We start from the raw sequence: 18,296 nt of genomic DNA on the forward strand, positions 1-18,296 counted from the left end.
CCGCCTCAACTACTTCCACTGACAGCTCATTCTATATTCGTACCACCCTCTGTAAAAAAGTTGCCCTCAGGTTCTCTTTTATTTTTTCCTCTCTAACCTTAAACTGATGCCCTCCAGTCCTTAATTCCCCAACCCTGGGAAAAAGGCCTATTCATGTCTATCATGATGTCATACACTTCTATAAGTTCCCCCCTCAGTCTCCTACCTTGTCCAACCTCTCCCTATAAATCAGACTGTTGAGTCCTGGCAACATCCTTGTAAATTTCTTCTGCACTCTTTCCAATTTAATAACACCCTTCCTATAGCAAGGTGACCAAAAGTGAACACAATACTCCAAGTGCAGCCTCACCAATGTCATGTAAAACTGCAACATATCTTCCCAACTTCTACACTCAATGCCCTGCCTGCTGAAGGCCAGTGTGCCAAAAGCCTTCACTGCTCTGTCTCCCTGTGACTCCACTTTCAGAGCACCATGCGCCTGAACTCCAAGGTCCCTCTATTCCACCACACTCCTTAAGGCCTTATCATTCACCATGAAATGGCTACCTTGATTTGACTTCCCAAAATGCAAGATTTCACACTTGCCATTTGCCATTTCTCAGCTCACTTCCCCAGAAATTTCTGATAACCTTCCTCACTGTTAATGATACTTCCTATTTTAGAGTCGATTTAGAATTCCACCTATTTTGAATTCTTGGCTTCAGAGAGAACCTGAGTTGAAACTAGAATAGAAGGAGATAGATAAACAATTGGGGCCTTACAAAAGGGAACTTCAGCTATATTTATAAAGGTTTCAGAATTATTATTATTTATAGATGAGATATTGCGGTGCTAAATGTTTCCTACCAATTGTGTATAGATTATCAGTAAATTATTTTGTACAGTTGGTTATGGAAAGAATACAGTGTTAACTGTAATATTGATATCTATTGGTGCAATTTCAGTGAGTTCTTATGAGTGAATGGTGGAATCAAAATTCCTCCCATCTCTGGTTTCCTCACCCAACCTCCACCCATCTTTGACTCTACCTCTTCACTTCCCTCAATTTCCTTTCTTGCCTATTTTTGTATGGCTGCTGGTTCTCAAAAAAACAGCTGTGGCTACAAAACTGCAGAAAAGACATTCAACTGCACAGGATTTAAATAACTCTACAGAGGCCGGTATCCTGTCATCAAGTCACCCTTTATTTACAAAGAAACAGTTCTTTACTATAGTACTGCCTCATACAGTGACAGGCACCAGATTGTCAGTATCATGGATACTCAGTCTTCTTATGTCAGCCAGAGCTCCCTGATTAAGCCAGATTAACTATCTGAATCTGTGAACTCGTACTCTATGATGTTCAGCTGGCTGTCCTCATTACAATCACCACAGGGATCTAACTGGCATAAATTAAATGCAATAATATTTGCAGTTGTTACCTCATCAGATATCACAACAGAAGTTAGAATCCCTGTATAGGTTGTTCTGCTATGATGCAACAGTTGTGTTCCTCTGCAACCTCAAAGTATAGAAAATCGTGCTGCAGAAAATTGCTAATAGAAAATCACTATACCCATTCAGTAGAAAGTTCACGCTATTTAAACAATGCCCACAATTTGTCAATCCTGTTATGGCCAATTTACACTGACGAAACACGTGTTATGGCAGAATGATCTGGACTTACTGATTGTAATCTCACCCTCGCATGGCAATCCAGTGCAGCATCCAAAGTTAAACTTTTATCTGGAATAACTGAGCAAACTTGATCCTTCATTGTTTCTAGCTGTGATGTGATGGACTCTCCATCAGGAAGGTTAACTACATCAGACAGCAGGAAGACTAGTTATAACGTACTGAAATCTAGCACTTCAGTCGAAAGAAAGATCAATTTATAGCATGACTCTGGTTGACATTTCACAGCAAACACTACATAAAAACCCATGGGGTAATATTCAGGTGGCTGAGTTGCAAAGTACACTGGCTGGTTGTGTTATCCCTCTTGTGGGAATGAGAAGCCACTTTGAGTCAGACCTCATCAACATGCCACCAACCAGCTGAATGTCAGGAATGCCAATTCTACCAAAGTTCCTCAATTTGAAATTGTCTAGTCAGATGCTTTACTAGCTGGTAGAATGATAGATTCATGGGCAGGGCAAGGTGTGGCAATAGGAACTCTTAGCATCACCTGCCCCTGATGCTTATGTGGGACCTTATTCTCTTAACTGATAATTTTTCTGCATCCATAGCTCCACCCAGTGGTCCTCCAACTTGCCTTTGGTGACCTATTCACATTATTGGAAGCTAATATGCAATGCTCAACGATGCTGCCATCTAATTAAGGTAGGCAGCAGTGCAGACCAATGTCAAAGAACTTTACAGTTCTGAAGGAATTCCACCGGGTCTCAAAACAGCTGCCCAGCTAGCCCCATGCTCCAGCCCTATCACTGTAGCCCTCTAGATTAATCACTTTCAAATATGCATCCAACTCTCTTTTGAAACCTCCTAATGGGGGAATCCACTGCTCCCCCAGGAAGTGCATTCCAAATCCTCACAGCTCTCTGAGTAAAGAAGTTTCTCCTCATCTTACTCCTAGCTTTCTTGTTGACAATTTTGACATTGTGACCCCTAGTTACTGACATACTAACTAGTAGAAACAGAATATTCTTCTTTATCCTGTCAAAATTGTCCATATTTTTGAACACCTCAATAAGGCGACTTCCTCCTGTTATGAAGGTGGTTCATTATTTAGAATTTTTGAGCACTCACGTTTAAAATTTTGTTCATTCAGATGTTTATGAAAATGCTTAGACATCTTTTTAAGTAAGATTAGTGGAAGGTCAAATTTTTTTAAAAATTCAGTCTAAGTCAATTGATTTAAGCTAAGTAAATCTGATAAGACTATGGAACTACTTGAACCTGTTTACTGGAAGTCACATATTTGGGATTATGACTATCAGGAGTTGGCTTTTTGGAATGTTGCTTAGAGCTCAGTTGGTGTGTATAGCCTACCCTTTGTTACCTTGCCGAGAAAACCCCAAGGAAACCAATCAAAAGCTGGAAAGAAAAAAACTTATACAGGAAATCTGAGAAGCTTTTGGAATACTTTTTTACAACCACTGAATAAAATGGTTCTGACAAGATCTGATGATGACTACATGTGTCTGGTACACCAGGATGCTAGGCCAATAGCCGCCTGGACCATTTCATATTCTATCCATTTTTTCCCATGAATTAACAATTATTTGGCTAACAATATTTTGTAAAGTTGACTTCTGCAGAGAAATTTTCTTTAATTTTTATTGATTGTAAATGAATGCGTATTTGTGTCAGGTTAATTAGGAGAGTATGTTTATATATGTAATGATAATTTCATTAGACTAATAATCCAGAATCCCAAGTTAAAGCTCTGGGAACAAAGGATCAAATCTCACCAGGCAAACCAGTGAAATTTCATAGAGTCATAGAGGTATACAGCACAGAAGCAGACTATTCAGTCCAACCTGGCGGAGGTGGGTACTGCAGATGCTGGAAATTAGGCTTTTGCACAAAACGTTGATTTTCCTGCTCCTCGGATGCTGCCTGACCTACTGTGCTTTACCAGCACCACTCTAATCTTATTCAGTCCAACTTGTCTGTGCTGAACTGATGTGCTAAACTGATCTAGTCCCATTTGCCAGCACTTGGCCCATATACCTTTAAAGCCTTCCCATCCTATCCTCTTCTAGAGGTACTCTTAAATGTTGTAACTGAACCCACCTCCACCATCTCCTCTGGCAGTTCGTTCCATACACACACCACCTTCTGCATGAAAGAGTTGCCCCTTGGGTCCTTTTTAAATCTTCCCTTGCTCACCTTAAATATGTCCCCTCTAGTTTTGGACTTCTCTAGCCTGGGAAAAAGACCTTGGCTGTTTATTCATTCTATACATGTCCCTCATGATTATATAAACTTCTATAAGGTCACCCTCAGCCTCTAATGCTTCAGGGAAAAAAGTTGTAGACTATTCCATCTTTCCCTATTGTTCAAACCCACCAATCCCAGCAACATCTTTGTAAATCTTTTCTGAAACCTTTCAAGTTTAATAACATCTTTCCTTTAGCAGGGAGACCAGAATTGAATGTTGTATTCCAATTAGATGTTTCAGCAAGAACAGAGATGGTAAAAGAGGCAGGGTGTGGCATTGTTAATCAAGGGTAGTATTACAGCAGTTGAGATAATGCTTGAGGACTCATCCACTGAGGTAGTTTGGGCTGAGGTTAGAAACAGGAAAGAAGAGGTCACCCTGTTGGGAGTTTTCTGTAGGCCTCTGAATTGTTCCAGGGATGTAGAGGAAAGGATAGCAAAGATGATTCTTGATAGGAGCAAGAGTAACAGGGTAGTTGTAATGGGGGACATTTACTTCCCCAATATTGACTGGGAATACAATAGTTCAAGTAGATTAGATGAGTCAGTTTTTGGTCAATGTGTGCAGGAGGGTTTTCTGACACAGTATGTAAACAGACCAACAAGAGGCGATGCCATACTGGATTTGGTGCTGGGGAATGAACCCGGTCAGGTGTTATATTTGAGCACTTTGGCGATAGTGACCATAATTTGGTGATGTTTACAAATAGCAATGGGCAGGGATAGGTGTATACCACAGGGACAGAGGTGTAACTGGGGGAAAGGCAATTATGATGCGATTAGGCAAGATTTAGGATACAAAGGATGGGGAAGGAAACTGCAGGTGATGGACACAGTTGAAATGTGGAGCTTATTCAAGGAATAGCTACTGTCAGTCCTTGATAAGTATATGCTATCAGGCAGGGAGGTAGTTGTCGAGAGAGGGAGCCATGATTTACTAAAGAAGTTGAAGCTCTTGTCAAGAGGAAGTGGGAGGCTTATGTGAGGATGAGGCATGAAGGCTCAGCTAGGGCGCTTGAGAGTTATAAATTAGCTAGAAAATATCTAAAAAGAGGGCTCAAATGAGCCAGGAGGGGATATGAGAAACTGTTAGCAGAAAGGATCAGGGAAAACCCTAAGGCCTTCTATAGGTATATTAGGAATAAAAGAATGACGAGAGTAAGATTAGGGCCAATCAAAGAAAGTCGTGGAAAGTTGTGTGTGGAATCTGAGGACATAGGGGAAGTATTGAATGAATACATCAGTATCCACGCAGTAAAAGGGAATGTTAGTGAGAATACTGAGATACAACTACAAGATCACATGGAATTGAGGTTGACAAAGAGGAGGTTTTATCAATTTTGGAAGATCTGAAAACAGATAAGACCCCGGGGCTGGATGGGATTTATTCTCGGATTCTCTGGGAAGCCAGGGAGGAGATTGCAGAGCCTTTGGCTTCCATCTTTATGTCATCATTGTTGACAGGAGTAGTCCCAGAAGACTGGAGGATAGCAAATGTTGTTTCCTTGTTTAAGAAGTGGAGTTGTGAAACCCTAGTAATTATAGGCCAGTGAGCTTCAGTTGTGGGTAAGATGTTGGAAAATGTTATAAATCATAGGATTTATAATCATCTGGAAAGAAATAATTTGATTAGGGATAGTCAACATGGTTTTGTGAAGGATAGGTCATGCCTCACTAACCTTATTGAGTTGTTTGAGAAGGTGATAAAACAGGTGGATGAGGTAAGGCAGTTGAGTTGGTGTATATGGACTTCAGTAAGGTATTTGATAAGATTTCACATGGTGGGTTATTGCATAAAATAAGGAGGTTTTTAGTTTTAAGGTGATTTAGTGGTTTGGATCAGAAATTGGCTAGCTGAAAGAAGACAGGGTGGTGGTTGATGGGAAATGTTCATCCTGGAGCTCACACCAGTAGTGTGCCACGAGGATCTGTTTTGGGGCCACTGCTGTTTGTCATTTTTATAAATGATCTGGAGGTGGGCACAGAAGGACTGGTTAGTAAATTTGCAGATGACACTAAGTATGCAGAGTTGTGGATAGCGCCGAAGAATGTACAGAGGGACATAGATAAGATACAGAGGTGGGCTAAGAAGTGGCAAATGGAATCAAATGTGGAAAAGTGTGAGGTAGTTCACTATAGAAGAAGTAACAGGAACGCAGAGTACTGGGCTAATGGTAAAATTCTTGGCAGTGTAGATGAACAGAGAGATCTCGGTGTCCAAGTGCATAAATCCCTGAAAGTTGACACCTAGGTTGATAGGGTTGTTAAGAAGACATATGGTGTGTTGGCATTTATTGGTAGGGGAATTGAGTTTCGGAGCCACAAGGTCATTCAGCTGTACAAGACATTGGTAAGGCCGCACCTGGAGTATTGCGTACAGTTCTGGTCACCGCATTATAGGAAGGATGGAAGCTTTGTGAAGTGTTCAGAGGAGATTTACTAGGAGTTTGCCTAGTATGGAAGGAAGGTCTTATGAGGAAAGGCTGAGGGGACTGAGGCTGTTTTCGTTGGAGAGAAGAAGGTTGAGAGGTGATTTAATCGAGGTGTATAAGATAATCAGAGGGTTAGATAGTGTGGACAGTGAGAGCCTTTTTCCTCGGATGGCGAAGGCTAACACAAGAGGATATAGCTTTATATTGAGGGGTAATAGATTTAGGACGGATATCAGGAGTAGTCTCTTTGCTCAGGGAGTAGTATGGGCGTGGAACAGCTTGTCTGCAACAATAGTAGACATGCCATCGTTAAGGGCATTTAAATGGGCATTAGTCATACACATGGATAATAATGGAACAGTGTAGGTCAGATGGGCATCGGATTAATTTCGCAGGTTGGCGCAACATCGAGGACCAAAGTGCCTGTGCTGTAATGTTCTACGTTCTATGTAAAAGTGGTCTCACCATTGTCCTGTAAAGCCGTAACATATCATCCAAACTCTATGACCAATGAAGCTTGCCAAATGCCTTTTTCACCACCCTATCTACCCACGAAACCACTTTCAAGGAACTATGCACCTGCACCTCTCGGACTCCTTGTTTGGCAACACTCCCCAGGAGGCAAAAGTGAGGACTGCAGACGCTGGAAACCAGAGTTTAGACCAGAGTGATGCTGGAAAAGCACAGCAGGTCAGGCAGCATCCAGTTTCCTCATTTCCCCTCCCCCCACCTTAGCTCAGTTCCAACCTTCCAGCTCAGCACCATCCTCATGACCTGTCCTACCTGCCAATCTCCCTTCCCACCTCTCCGCTCCACCCTCCCCTCTGACCTATCACTCCATCCCCACCCCCATTCACCTATTGTACTCTTTGCTACCTTCTCCCCAACCCACCTCCCCCATTTATCTCTCCACCCTGGAGGCTTCCTGCCTCTATTCCTGATGAAAGGCTTTTGCCCGAATTTCCTGCTCCTCGGATGCTGCCTGACCTGCTGTGCTTTTCCATCATCACTCTGATCTCAACACTCCCCAGGACCCTACTATTAACTGTGTGAGTCCTGCCCTAGTTTGCCTTACCAAAATGGAACACCTCACATTTATCTAAGTTAAACTCCATCTGCCACTCCTTGGCCTGAATGATCAAGGTCTCAATGTAATCTTAGATAACCTGCTTCACCTGCCCATTATACTACCTATTTTGTTGTCATCTGCAAACTTACTAATCATAACGCCTATATTTATTTCCAAATTGTTTATGTAAATGACAAAAATCAGTGGGCCCAGCACTGATCCTTGCAGCACACTGCAACTCATAGGTTTCCAGTCTGAAAAACTCTCTACCATCCACTTTAAAGCCAATTTGCATCAATTGGGTAGCTCCCCCTGGACTCCACGTGATGTAATCTTGCTAAGCAGTCTACACTGCAGAAGCTTGTCGAATGCCTCGCTGAAGTCGAAATAAACCACATCTACCATGCTGCCTTCATCAATCTTCTTTGTCACCTCTTCAAAAGACTCAATCAGATTCATGACACACAAATTTCACTGCACAAAGCCATGTTGACTATCCCTAATCAGTCCTTGCTTTTTGAAATGCATGTAAATCCTGTCATTCAGAATCCCCTCCAACAATTTATCCACCATTGATGTGAGGCTCATTGGTGTATAGTTCCCTGGTTTTTCCTTACCACCTTTCTGAAATAGAGGCACTACATTAGCCATCCTCTAGTCTCTTGGCACCTCAATCAATGAATAGCTGGAATAATGGCATAAAAACACTTCTGGTTCACTAATGTCCTTTCAGAGAAGGAAATCTGTTGCTCATACCTGGGTCTACAAGTGACTCCTGATCCACAATAATGTCGTTGACTGTTAACTGCTCTTTAAAATGGTCCAAGCAAGTCAGTCAGTTCAAGTGGCAATCAGGGATGGCCTCATCCATACAAATGAATTTAAAAAATTGTATTTTCCTTAAATAAGTCCTGTTTTATAATAAATCATTACATCTATTGCGTGTTAAGAAGACATGGTTGATGGATTTGAAATCAAAATCTGATAAATTAACAAATATAATTAGCTATTATACTAATATCTGGGTAAAACTTGTTTTAATATATGTTTTAATATATGTTGCAACTAGTGAACCAGTGTGGCCACAGAGACAGGGCACTCCTCAGCTTTGGTCATGATACTAATATAAGGCATGAGTTAAAATGACCCCTGAGTAAACCTTCTGTAAAGGTATTTAGTCCAACCTATGAAAAAAAAATTAACTTAGGTCAGTGTGGTCTGATTATTTATAATTAATACATTAAAAAAGTTTTTATTACAAGCAGTTCTTCTATTCATACCTTTATTTTTTTCTTTAATTCTTTTATTTTATTCTTGCGTTTGAGCTTTTGTCTGCGTTTTTCTCTCCATTTTTCAAGTTTTGAAGGAAGGATCCAATCTATCACATTACTCTCTTCAACCTTAATGAAAATGCTTGCATCTGGGAACAAACTATTTTTTATCAGGTATTGAACTTCCTCTGATGTAGTGGGAAACCCATCTAGAACAAACCCTGTAGATCTGAAAAATGCAAAGTATATCATAGACTTATATCATTACATATGCCAACACAAAGTAAGCTTGTATGTGACACCTGTGGAGTATAAAAGAGTTTCTCTATCAATTATCAACCTTTCATCTTCAAACCAGAAGTACCTTTCAGATATAACTGAAAGTGGCAACTTTGCATTGATGTAAAATGATTTTGGATAAATCACGGCACTTGCAAACTTTGGGAGTCAGTTCTTTATCACAAGTACACCAAAGCCAGGAAAGATAGACTGTATTGATAAAAGTATCTCACACCAGTTTGAATTTCATTCATTAGAGGATATTTCTCATCAAATGCAAAGCCAAATTTAAAAATCAGTTTACAATTATTTTAATATTTGTGGAAGGCTGATGCTATTGAGTTAGAAATGGAGCTGTAAATATTTATAGCAATGGTTTGATCTTCTTACTGGCCACAATGTTCCAATACTCCTTGGTTACAGGAGTGATGCTAGAGGATTGTATCATTCCAAGCAATACCACTTTGTTCAAAAGATACGCCCAGCTGCTGAAGGCTATTCAGTTTAACTTCTGTGATGAGAAGGCTTTTAGAAACAATATTCCTGGACAAAATCAATAATCACTTGTGAACATCCAGATGAATTAAGAAAAGCCAGCACGAATTTTGGAAAAGACAAGCATGTTTAAATACATTCCGTGCATTTTTTATGAGGTAACAGAGATCATAGATGATATTAATGTGATCAATGTGATGTTGCCATAGTCTGACGAGACCATATGGCTGCTCTCTCATTGGAGAGAGATGCCTGGCAATGGTTTAACCTGAGGGTTGCCATACCTCAGACCAGGGGAGATGTTGAAAGAAGAGTCCTTCATAATAACCACTTAGCTGGTCTGGGATTCTGTTGGCATCAGTCTGCATTGAAAGTTAACCATTGGGCCTCCAGGCAGCAACTATTCAAGGGGCCTCCAGGCAGCAACAATCCAACAGGCCTCCAGGCAGCACACAACAACCTGAATTCAAGCCAGGCAATAGCACCAACCCTAGCTTGACGGTCCATTCTGATGTCCAGACCCCACTGTCCAATCTCCTGTTCCTCTTCCAGGCAGCAGCAGGAGCAACTAATTTCCTCTTCCTGTCAAGCAGTTCTTGTCTAAACTCCCTTCTGTGTTCCAATGTAATGACTCAGGAAGCCCAATTGGAAAAGAACACCATCCACCACTGAACACTAAATAGAGCCACTACTTGTGATGTACAAAGGCTAGTCCCAGCCTGGTGCGAACAATTCTGCAGACCCTGGGTCTGATTTATAAAGGGCTCAGGTGTTGAGTTCCAGCTGGATAGGCCATTGTCTGTTACCAAGGCCCCTACATAGGCCTTGTAAGGGTCATCATACTCTGAGGGCCTTGGTGAAGTGAATGCCATGAAATTCTTTCACAGTCACCTTTTAACTGTAGATGGGAAAGTTCCACCCTTACATCTTAAATAAATTGAACTCACTTGAATGGTTCTTCATTCCACCACTTTGGAATAAGGTTATCAAGGATTTCTGATGGCAATTGTTCATCTTCAAGTAGGTATGCTTTCATTGCTTCTTCTTCTGCAGTATACTCCACTTCTTCTTCCTGGGTAATAATATTAAAATTACGCGAACAGTATCATGAACTAAATTACAAGTATTTATATGAGAAAACAAGAGATATGTGCAAATACACCATACTGCCTTTTGAGCCTACCCCACCATTCTATAGGACCATGACTGGCTTACTGTCTTTGCTTCATTTTTCCATCCACTTCCCATCTCCCTGAAATACTAAGCATCTGACCTGTTTCATTTTTAAATATAAAGCAAAGTACTGCAGTTGTTGGACATCTGAAAAAAAGCAAAATGCTGGAGAAACTCAACAGATCTGGCAGCACCTATAAAGATTGAAACAAAGCTAACATTTTAAAGCTTGTATTACTCTTCTTCAGAGCTGCACAAATGTTGCCAGGCCTGCTGAGTTTTTCCAGCATTTCTATTTTTATTTCAGCTTTAAATATGTTCAACGATAGCAAATTCACAATCTTCTGTGTTGGAGAATACCAAAGATTCATAAGGTTTTTGAGTGCTACTTGTTGCTATTCATCTCAGGCCTAAATGATCAGAACTTTATCCTGAGACCATGCTCCTGTGACTGTGTTCTAGATTTCCCAGCCAAGGAAAACAACTTCTCAGTATCCATCACATCTTAACTTTGTACATTTCAATGAAATCACTTCTCTAAACTCCAGGGAGTATAGGTCCAACCTACTGAGCAATTTACTCATGATAGGACTATGCTCCTCTCCCTGACACTAATGTATTATGTCACAAGCAAGTATATCCTCTTTAAATATCAAGGAAAACTATGCATAGTACTTCAGTTGTGTTGTTCACAAGACCTGTACAAGTGTAGCTCGACTTCCTTATTGTGTAGTCAAATCCCCTTGGAGTAAAGACCAATTTACCTTGGGTACAAGTTTACCTAATCTCCTCTGAACATCAACTTTTACCACATGCATGCTTTAAAAAATATATTCTGCTTTTCTTTTCTTACTATCAAAATGACTAATGTCACACTTATATACATCATCTTATTATTCATGATGTGGAGGAGCTAGTGTCGGACTGGGGTGGATAAAGTTAAAAATCACACAACAACAGGTTACAGTCCAACAGATTCATTTGGAAGCCTTCAAGGCATTACTCTTTCATCAGGTGTTGTGTGATTTTTAACCTTATTATTCATTCACTTAACATACATTTATCTCTTTGGTGCCCTTTTGTGTGCTAATCACAGGTTACATTCACATCCAGCTTTGAACTGCATTACCAAAGTTGGATACACGATCCTCGGTCTCTTCACCCAAGTCACTAAATTGCTAAAGTCCCAGGACTAGACCTTGCAAGATCCCACTAACCACAGTTTTTCTACTTAAAAATGCCCCATTTATCCTTACACTTTGCTTCTCGACCAGTAACCAATCCAATATCCATGCTATCATCCCCAATTCCATAAGCAAAATATTGAGAAATAAGTCAGTCAACTGAGGCAAGCAGGTCCCCCAGGAATTCAAGTTATGGCAACATACACTGTTACATGTATGCTGTAGCCTGCAGTATGGCTGGTGATGGCACAGGCTCGAATTTATTTCCATCACATGGCTAATCAGAAATCTCTTCCACTCTAACAGCCAACTATTGGCTTATCTTGAAAGGATTTTCAAGTTGATACCTCCTGTTTGGTCATGTTATGAATGAACTTTCCTTAGACATCAAGTCTAGGGAGATCAAAAATACCTACTCAAGGTACATCTACTAGTTCCCACTTATCTGCTCTACTAATCCTCAAAGACTGCATCAATTTGTCGAGCATGACTGCCTTTACAAAAAAGACATGTTGACTTCTGTTCATGTTTTGTATAATCACATTGTTAAGATTGTTAATTTCACTACCTTTCTTGTTTTGCTTGACCCTACTCAAATTGTCTCACCTAGATTGTGGACATTAAAATGCAGATTTGATGACAGCTTTGAGGAACACTTCCATTCAATCAAAAACATGAACCCAAGCTGCTGGCATCCTACCATTTGAACTTTTTATTTAGGTCTGACGCTGACATTTTTGTCTGTAGCCGATTGCAATTGTCCAATGAAGCTCAGTCTGAACTTGAAGAATAGCATCTCATTTTATGATTATGCAGTTTGTAGCTTTCTATATTCAACATTTTGTTCCATAATTTCAGACTGTAGTGCTACATGGGAGGGTTTAAACTAGAGTGGTAGGGGCTGGGAAAGAGCAGTCGGTCAGCAAGTGGAGGGATTGAGGGAAAGGTAGATATTAGGACCAGTAAGTCAGAAAGTAAAGACAGGCAGAGACAGGTAAATGAACATGATGGTACAAATGGGCTGAAGTGTGTTTATTTCAAGGAATACTATAGGTAAAGCAGATGAGCTTAGGGTCTGGACCAATACATGTGACTACGCTGTTGTGGCTGTTACACAGACTTGGTTGAGAGAGGGACAGGACTGGCTGCTCAACATTCCAGGATTTCATTGTTTTAGACGAGATAGAGAGGAAGGTAGAAGTGGTGAAGGAGTTGCATTGTTAATCAGGGAGAACATCACATCTGCACTCAGGGAGGACATACTGTAGGGTCCATTCACTGAGGCACAGCATAGGTACAGGTCAAAAATAAGATGGTGCCATCACTTTGATAATATTAGACTATATGCCACCTAACAGCCACCAAGACATCGAGGAACAAATATGTAATCAGATTATGGAAAAATGTAATACCAACAAGGTTGCCATAGTGGGTGACTAACTTTCCCGATATTGACTGGGACTCCCTTACAGCAAGAGGCTTAGATAAGGCAGAATTGGTTAAGTACATCCTAGAATGTATGTGGATTGTCCAACTAGACGAGAGGCCATACTTGACCTTTTATTGGCTAATGAGCTGGGCTAGGCGACTGGCCTTTCAGTAGGAGAGTGTTTTGGTAACAGTGATCACAACTTGTTAAGTGTTAAGATAGCTTTTGAATAAGGATATGTCAGGACCTTGCGGGAAGGTATTAAATTAGGGGAGGGCAAATTACATCATTATTAAGCAGAAGCTAAAGAGTGTTAATTGGGAGAAGCTGTTTTCAGGCAAGTCCACTTTCCACTTGATCACACAAGTTGATAGGGTGGTGAAGAAGGCATAAGGCATGCTTGCCTTTATTGGTTGAGAATTGAATACAAAAGTTAGGATGTCATGTTGTAGGTTTATAAGACTTTGGTTAGGCCACACTGAAGAGTATTGCATTCAATTCTGGTCACCACTTTACAGAAAGGATGTGGTGGCTTTGGAGAGTGTGCAGAAGAAGTTTACCAGGTTGCTGCCTGGATTAGAGGGTATGAGCTACAAGGAGAGGCTAGAAAAACTTAAACTTGTTTTCTCTGGATTGGCAGAGGCTGAGGGGAGATTTGATAGAAGTCTATTAAAATATGGGATGCATAGAGACGGTTGATGGTCAGAATCTTTTTCCCAGAGTTAAAATGTCTAATTCTAGGGGGCATGCATTTAAGGTTACAGGAGAAGTTTTTTTACACAGACAGTGGTAGGCGGGACAATGGTGGAGGCAGATACAATGGAGGCACTTAAGGGACTTTGAGATAAGTATATGAATATGCAAGGAATGAAGAGCTATGGAGCAAAGGGATGAGTTTAATTTGGTGTCATTTTTGACACAACAGAATGGCCAGCAGGGTTCCTATGCTGTACTGTTCTATATTCTGATCTCTGTTCTGCCATTCTGTTTTCTTATTTTTGCTTTCAGATTACTGTTATTCATTATTAGAACAAGAACAATACAACATAGGAATGGGCCCTTTGGCACCCTCACCCCCAACCTGTGCCGCCACATTATGCCCTTCCATACTAAAACAGTCCTCACTTGCAGGATCCGTATCCTCTATTCGCTTTCTGTTAATGTATTCATTCAGTTATTTCTTAAATACTGCTATTGTGTCTGCTTCCACCACCTCCTCTGGCAGCACTCACCATCCTTTTTGTGGAAAACTTGCCTCACACATCTCTTTTAAACTCTCCCCCAACCCTGGGATGGCATGGTGGCTCAGTGGTTAGCACTGCTGCCTCACAGCGCCAGGGACCCACCCTCGGGTAACTGTCTGTGTGAAGTTTGCACATTCTCCCCATGTCTGCATGGGTTTCCTCCGGGTGCTCTGGTTTCCTCCCACAGTCCAAAGATGTGCCGGTCAGGTGAATTGGCCATGCTAAATTGCCCACAGTGTTAGGTGCATTAGCTAGAGGGAAATGGGTCTGGGTGGGTTACTCTTCGGAGGGTCAGTATGGACTTGTTGGGCCAAAGGGCCTGTTTCCACACTGTAGGGGAATCTAATCTAATCTAAAAAAAAACCCCTCATCTTGAATCTGTGTCCCCTAGTAACTGACTGCTCCACCCTGAGAAAAAGCTTCCACTCTATTCATGCCATTCACAATCTTATAAACTTCTATCAGGTTGCCCCTCAACCTCCTGAATTTCAGTGTCATTTATTTCTAGACTCATTATTGGTTAACTTTATTTGTCCTATTACCATTCCCCTTGGCTTTGCCCCACAAATTCTGTCATTTAATGTTTCCCGACTTCTGTTTTATCTTCTCGTGTTGTTTTTTCTAATATTTTATCTACTCATAATACTTATAATCTACTTATAATACTTATAATCTACTTATAATACTTATAAGTTTTCACCATTTGTAAATTTTCTAAATTCTGATGAAAGGTGACAATCTGAAACATTAACGTAGTTTCTCTCTCCATAGATGCTGCTAAACCCACTGAGTGTTTCAAACATTTTCTCTGTATTTCATATTTCCAGCAGATGCAGTATTTCGCTTTTAGAAAATCTAACCACTTTCAACTGCATTCAATTGCTGAATACTCGACCACCATTAACATTCTTGAGATTTACCATTGACAAGAAACTTAACTGGACCAGCCATATCAATACGTGACTACAAGAACAAGTCAGAGGCTTGGAATTCTGTGATAAAGATTTGATATCCTGAAGAATATCCTGAAATCTTAGAATATATTTTCTGAAGACTGAACACCATCTATAAGGCACAAATCAGGGGTGTTCAAGCATTCAAGAAGTTCAACATATCAAGACAAAGCAGCACACTTGGTTGACACTTGCTCAAGCACTCAGGCACTGTGGTTGAGCAATAAATGGCTTTCCAGCAAGGGTCATGTCCCATGAACAGACTAGCATTTGTTTCTATTTTTCAGACTTCCATTAGCCATTAAGTCTACATATTCACATCTGAGCAAAATAGTGCTGTGATCTCATGCTTATGCATAGGCATACTACTGGAAATTCTTAGACAGAAATCCCTGGTGGAAACTGTAGCTGGCTTCGACTGTCTTGAGTCAACTGGTACTGAGGCCAAAGGTTGCTCAGCAACAGAGGTTTCCCAACTCAGTGCAGATAAGAAGTCGATTTTCCAATGTTCTTTGCTAGGTAGTTTAGTGTTAGGTTGAGTGGTTCCTCTTTGTATGAGGTCATCTGAGAACATTAGAGTATATTTTTAAATTAATGTGAATTGGCATTTTAATATTTATTTCTATGGAAAATTATTGAGTTGTACCTCTGGTTTTTCATTTTCAATCTCAATATTTTCAGCTGGTTCACCCTTTTCAAGTGCTGCAATTGTTGCTATTTCAACTAGTTCTTCTTCTGTTGGTTCATCATCATATTCAGGCCCAATCTTTTTCTTAGTTTTAGGGAAAAGTAGCTCCTGAAGACATTCAACGAACTGAATGTGAAAGATGTTGAATTTGTTTGCCAACCATCTGCTATTGATTGTTTTACCCGATCCTTTGGCCCCAAACACGAATAATCTCAGTGGAGGTGGCTGTTTAAAAATAAAAGACATATTTTCATGGGTATAACAGTGATTCTTTATTAACGTATTCTTTTCATTTACAAACATTGCGGCTTGCATCTTGTTAATCATAGCATTAAACAGAACAATAATAGAGAGGTGGTAATATTGTGATAATGTCATGGGACTAGCAATCCAGAAGTCCAATCTAATGATCTGAGGACATGGATTTGAATCCCACAGTTCAAGTGAAAAGTTTGAATTCAATATATATAAAGTTCACATAATGGTAACCATTGGCAACTTTTGTAAAATCTCATCTGGTTATAGGGATCCTAGCATCTTTATTAATTATTGCTGCCTAAATGTTCCAGTGGTTGAGAGTCCTTTCAGTTACTTACATTTTACTGCAGCCAGTTGCCGCTGTGAAACTGGAAGATGATTGGTCCACCAGCTTTGACAGTGTCAGCATCTGCTCTTAAATGCACGTGTAATGTGTTTCTATGTTGGTGTTTAGATCAAAAACACAACAAGTGACTGTTGCCCCTCTAGCAGCAGGTTTGAAACAGTCCTGGTTCTTGTTCCCCAGCCTCAAAATAGAATATCAGCACTCTAAATCAGTAGCTAATTTGCAAGTATCATATGATGCCTTTAAATATAGCATAAATCAACATGTGAAGCCCAGATCCCTAATTTCAATACATTACCCTCCCTTTCCACTTTGAATGCTGATAATGTACACTAATGCTACAAATACAAGTCAAAATTTGAGTGATGCATTTCCCAGCAGAAATGTTTGGCTGCAACCTGCCTACCATATTAGAACTTAGTGGATCAATTAGCATTCCGAAAATGTGCACCATTCCTATTTATAAGCCACAACATTCAAAGCATCCTTGACGAAGATTAAAGTTTTTATTTGATTTGCTTTATTTATTTGATTTGATTTAATGTCACATGTATTTTGTTTTACAGTGAAAAGTGTTGTACAGTGTCGCCACTCTCTGGCAGAAAAACAAAGAAATAAAGAAGTGTTCGACTTACAGTCCATCATGTTAAGTGCTCTGCCATGGGCCATGGGCCTGGTGGCCAGAAATTCACCAAGTTTTCTTAAAAGCCTTCAGATCTGTGACTATTATCATCTATAAGGATAAGGCCACTCGATTTACCTGCTCACCATCACCTCCAGGATTCCACTTAAATTGCACATAATCCCCAAGACATGAATCTTTGCTCCATCAGCATTATCACATAAGAATCATGACACATTCTACTGAATTGCACTGGGGAGTACCTTCAACAGTTTAGAAGGCAACAAAAGATAATCAATAAATGCTGACCTTGATAGTAATGTCTATTTCTCAAGAACGAATTAAAAATAAAGAATATTATTCAATGGAAAACCACCACATCTGTGGGTATACACTTATAATGAACATAGTTTCAAGACCACAAGTTATTGAAACTAGACCAATGTAATCCTATATAAAGTCTAGATTAAGTGACATGTACACAAATACTTTCAATTACTATGAACTGTATTGGTTAATTTTCCTACAGCTCATTACATTTCTCTTTCAACAATTATCAGGGAGAAACAGTGAAAATTAGAGAAAGGCAGTTGATAAAGATGAGGGACGTCAAATGCCTGATGTTAAAGTTGAGAACATCCTCACAGTTTGTTTCATTTATTTTATTAGAGTCATAGAGATGCACAGGATGGAAACAGACCCTTCGGTCCAACCCGTCCATGCCAACCAGATATCCCAACCCAATCTAGTCCCACCTGCCAGCACCTGGCCCATATCCCTCCAAACCCTTCCTATTCATATACCCATCCAGATGCCTCTTAAATGTTGCAATTCTACCAGCCTCCACCACGTCCCCTGGCAGCTCATTCCATACACGTACCACCCTCTGCATGAAAACGTTGCCCCTTAGGTCTCTTTTATATCTTTCCCCTCTCACCCTAAACCTATGCCCTCTAGTTCTGGACTCC

The 18,296-nt window shown here is 40.3% G+C and overlaps 1 protein-coding gene across 1 annotated transcript in view; it reads right to left on the minus strand.

The window, feature by feature from the left end:
• The window catches only part of ak9 (adenylate kinase 9), a 269,716-nt gene that overhangs the window by 65,351 nt on the left and 186,069 nt on the right, over positions 1 to 18,296 (minus strand). The window contains exons 24-26 of the mRNA XM_043675331.1: positions 16,061 to 16,327; positions 10,379 to 10,503; positions 8,667 to 8,886 (exon numbers count right to left, since the gene is read on the minus strand). Coding sequence (XP_043531266.1) covers positions 8,667 to 8,886; positions 10,379 to 10,503; positions 16,061 to 16,327 — 612 coding nt within the window. The remainder of the gene's footprint in view (positions 1 to 8,666; positions 8,887 to 10,378; positions 10,504 to 16,060; positions 16,328 to 18,296) is intronic.

The sequence above is a fragment of the Chiloscyllium plagiosum genome, chromosome 3 (assembly GCF_004010195.1).
Source record: "Chiloscyllium plagiosum isolate BGI_BamShark_2017 chromosome 3, ASM401019v2, whole genome shotgun sequence".
Taxonomy (NCBI): Eukaryota; Metazoa; Chordata; class Chondrichthyes; order Orectolobiformes; family Hemiscylliidae; genus Chiloscyllium; species Chiloscyllium plagiosum.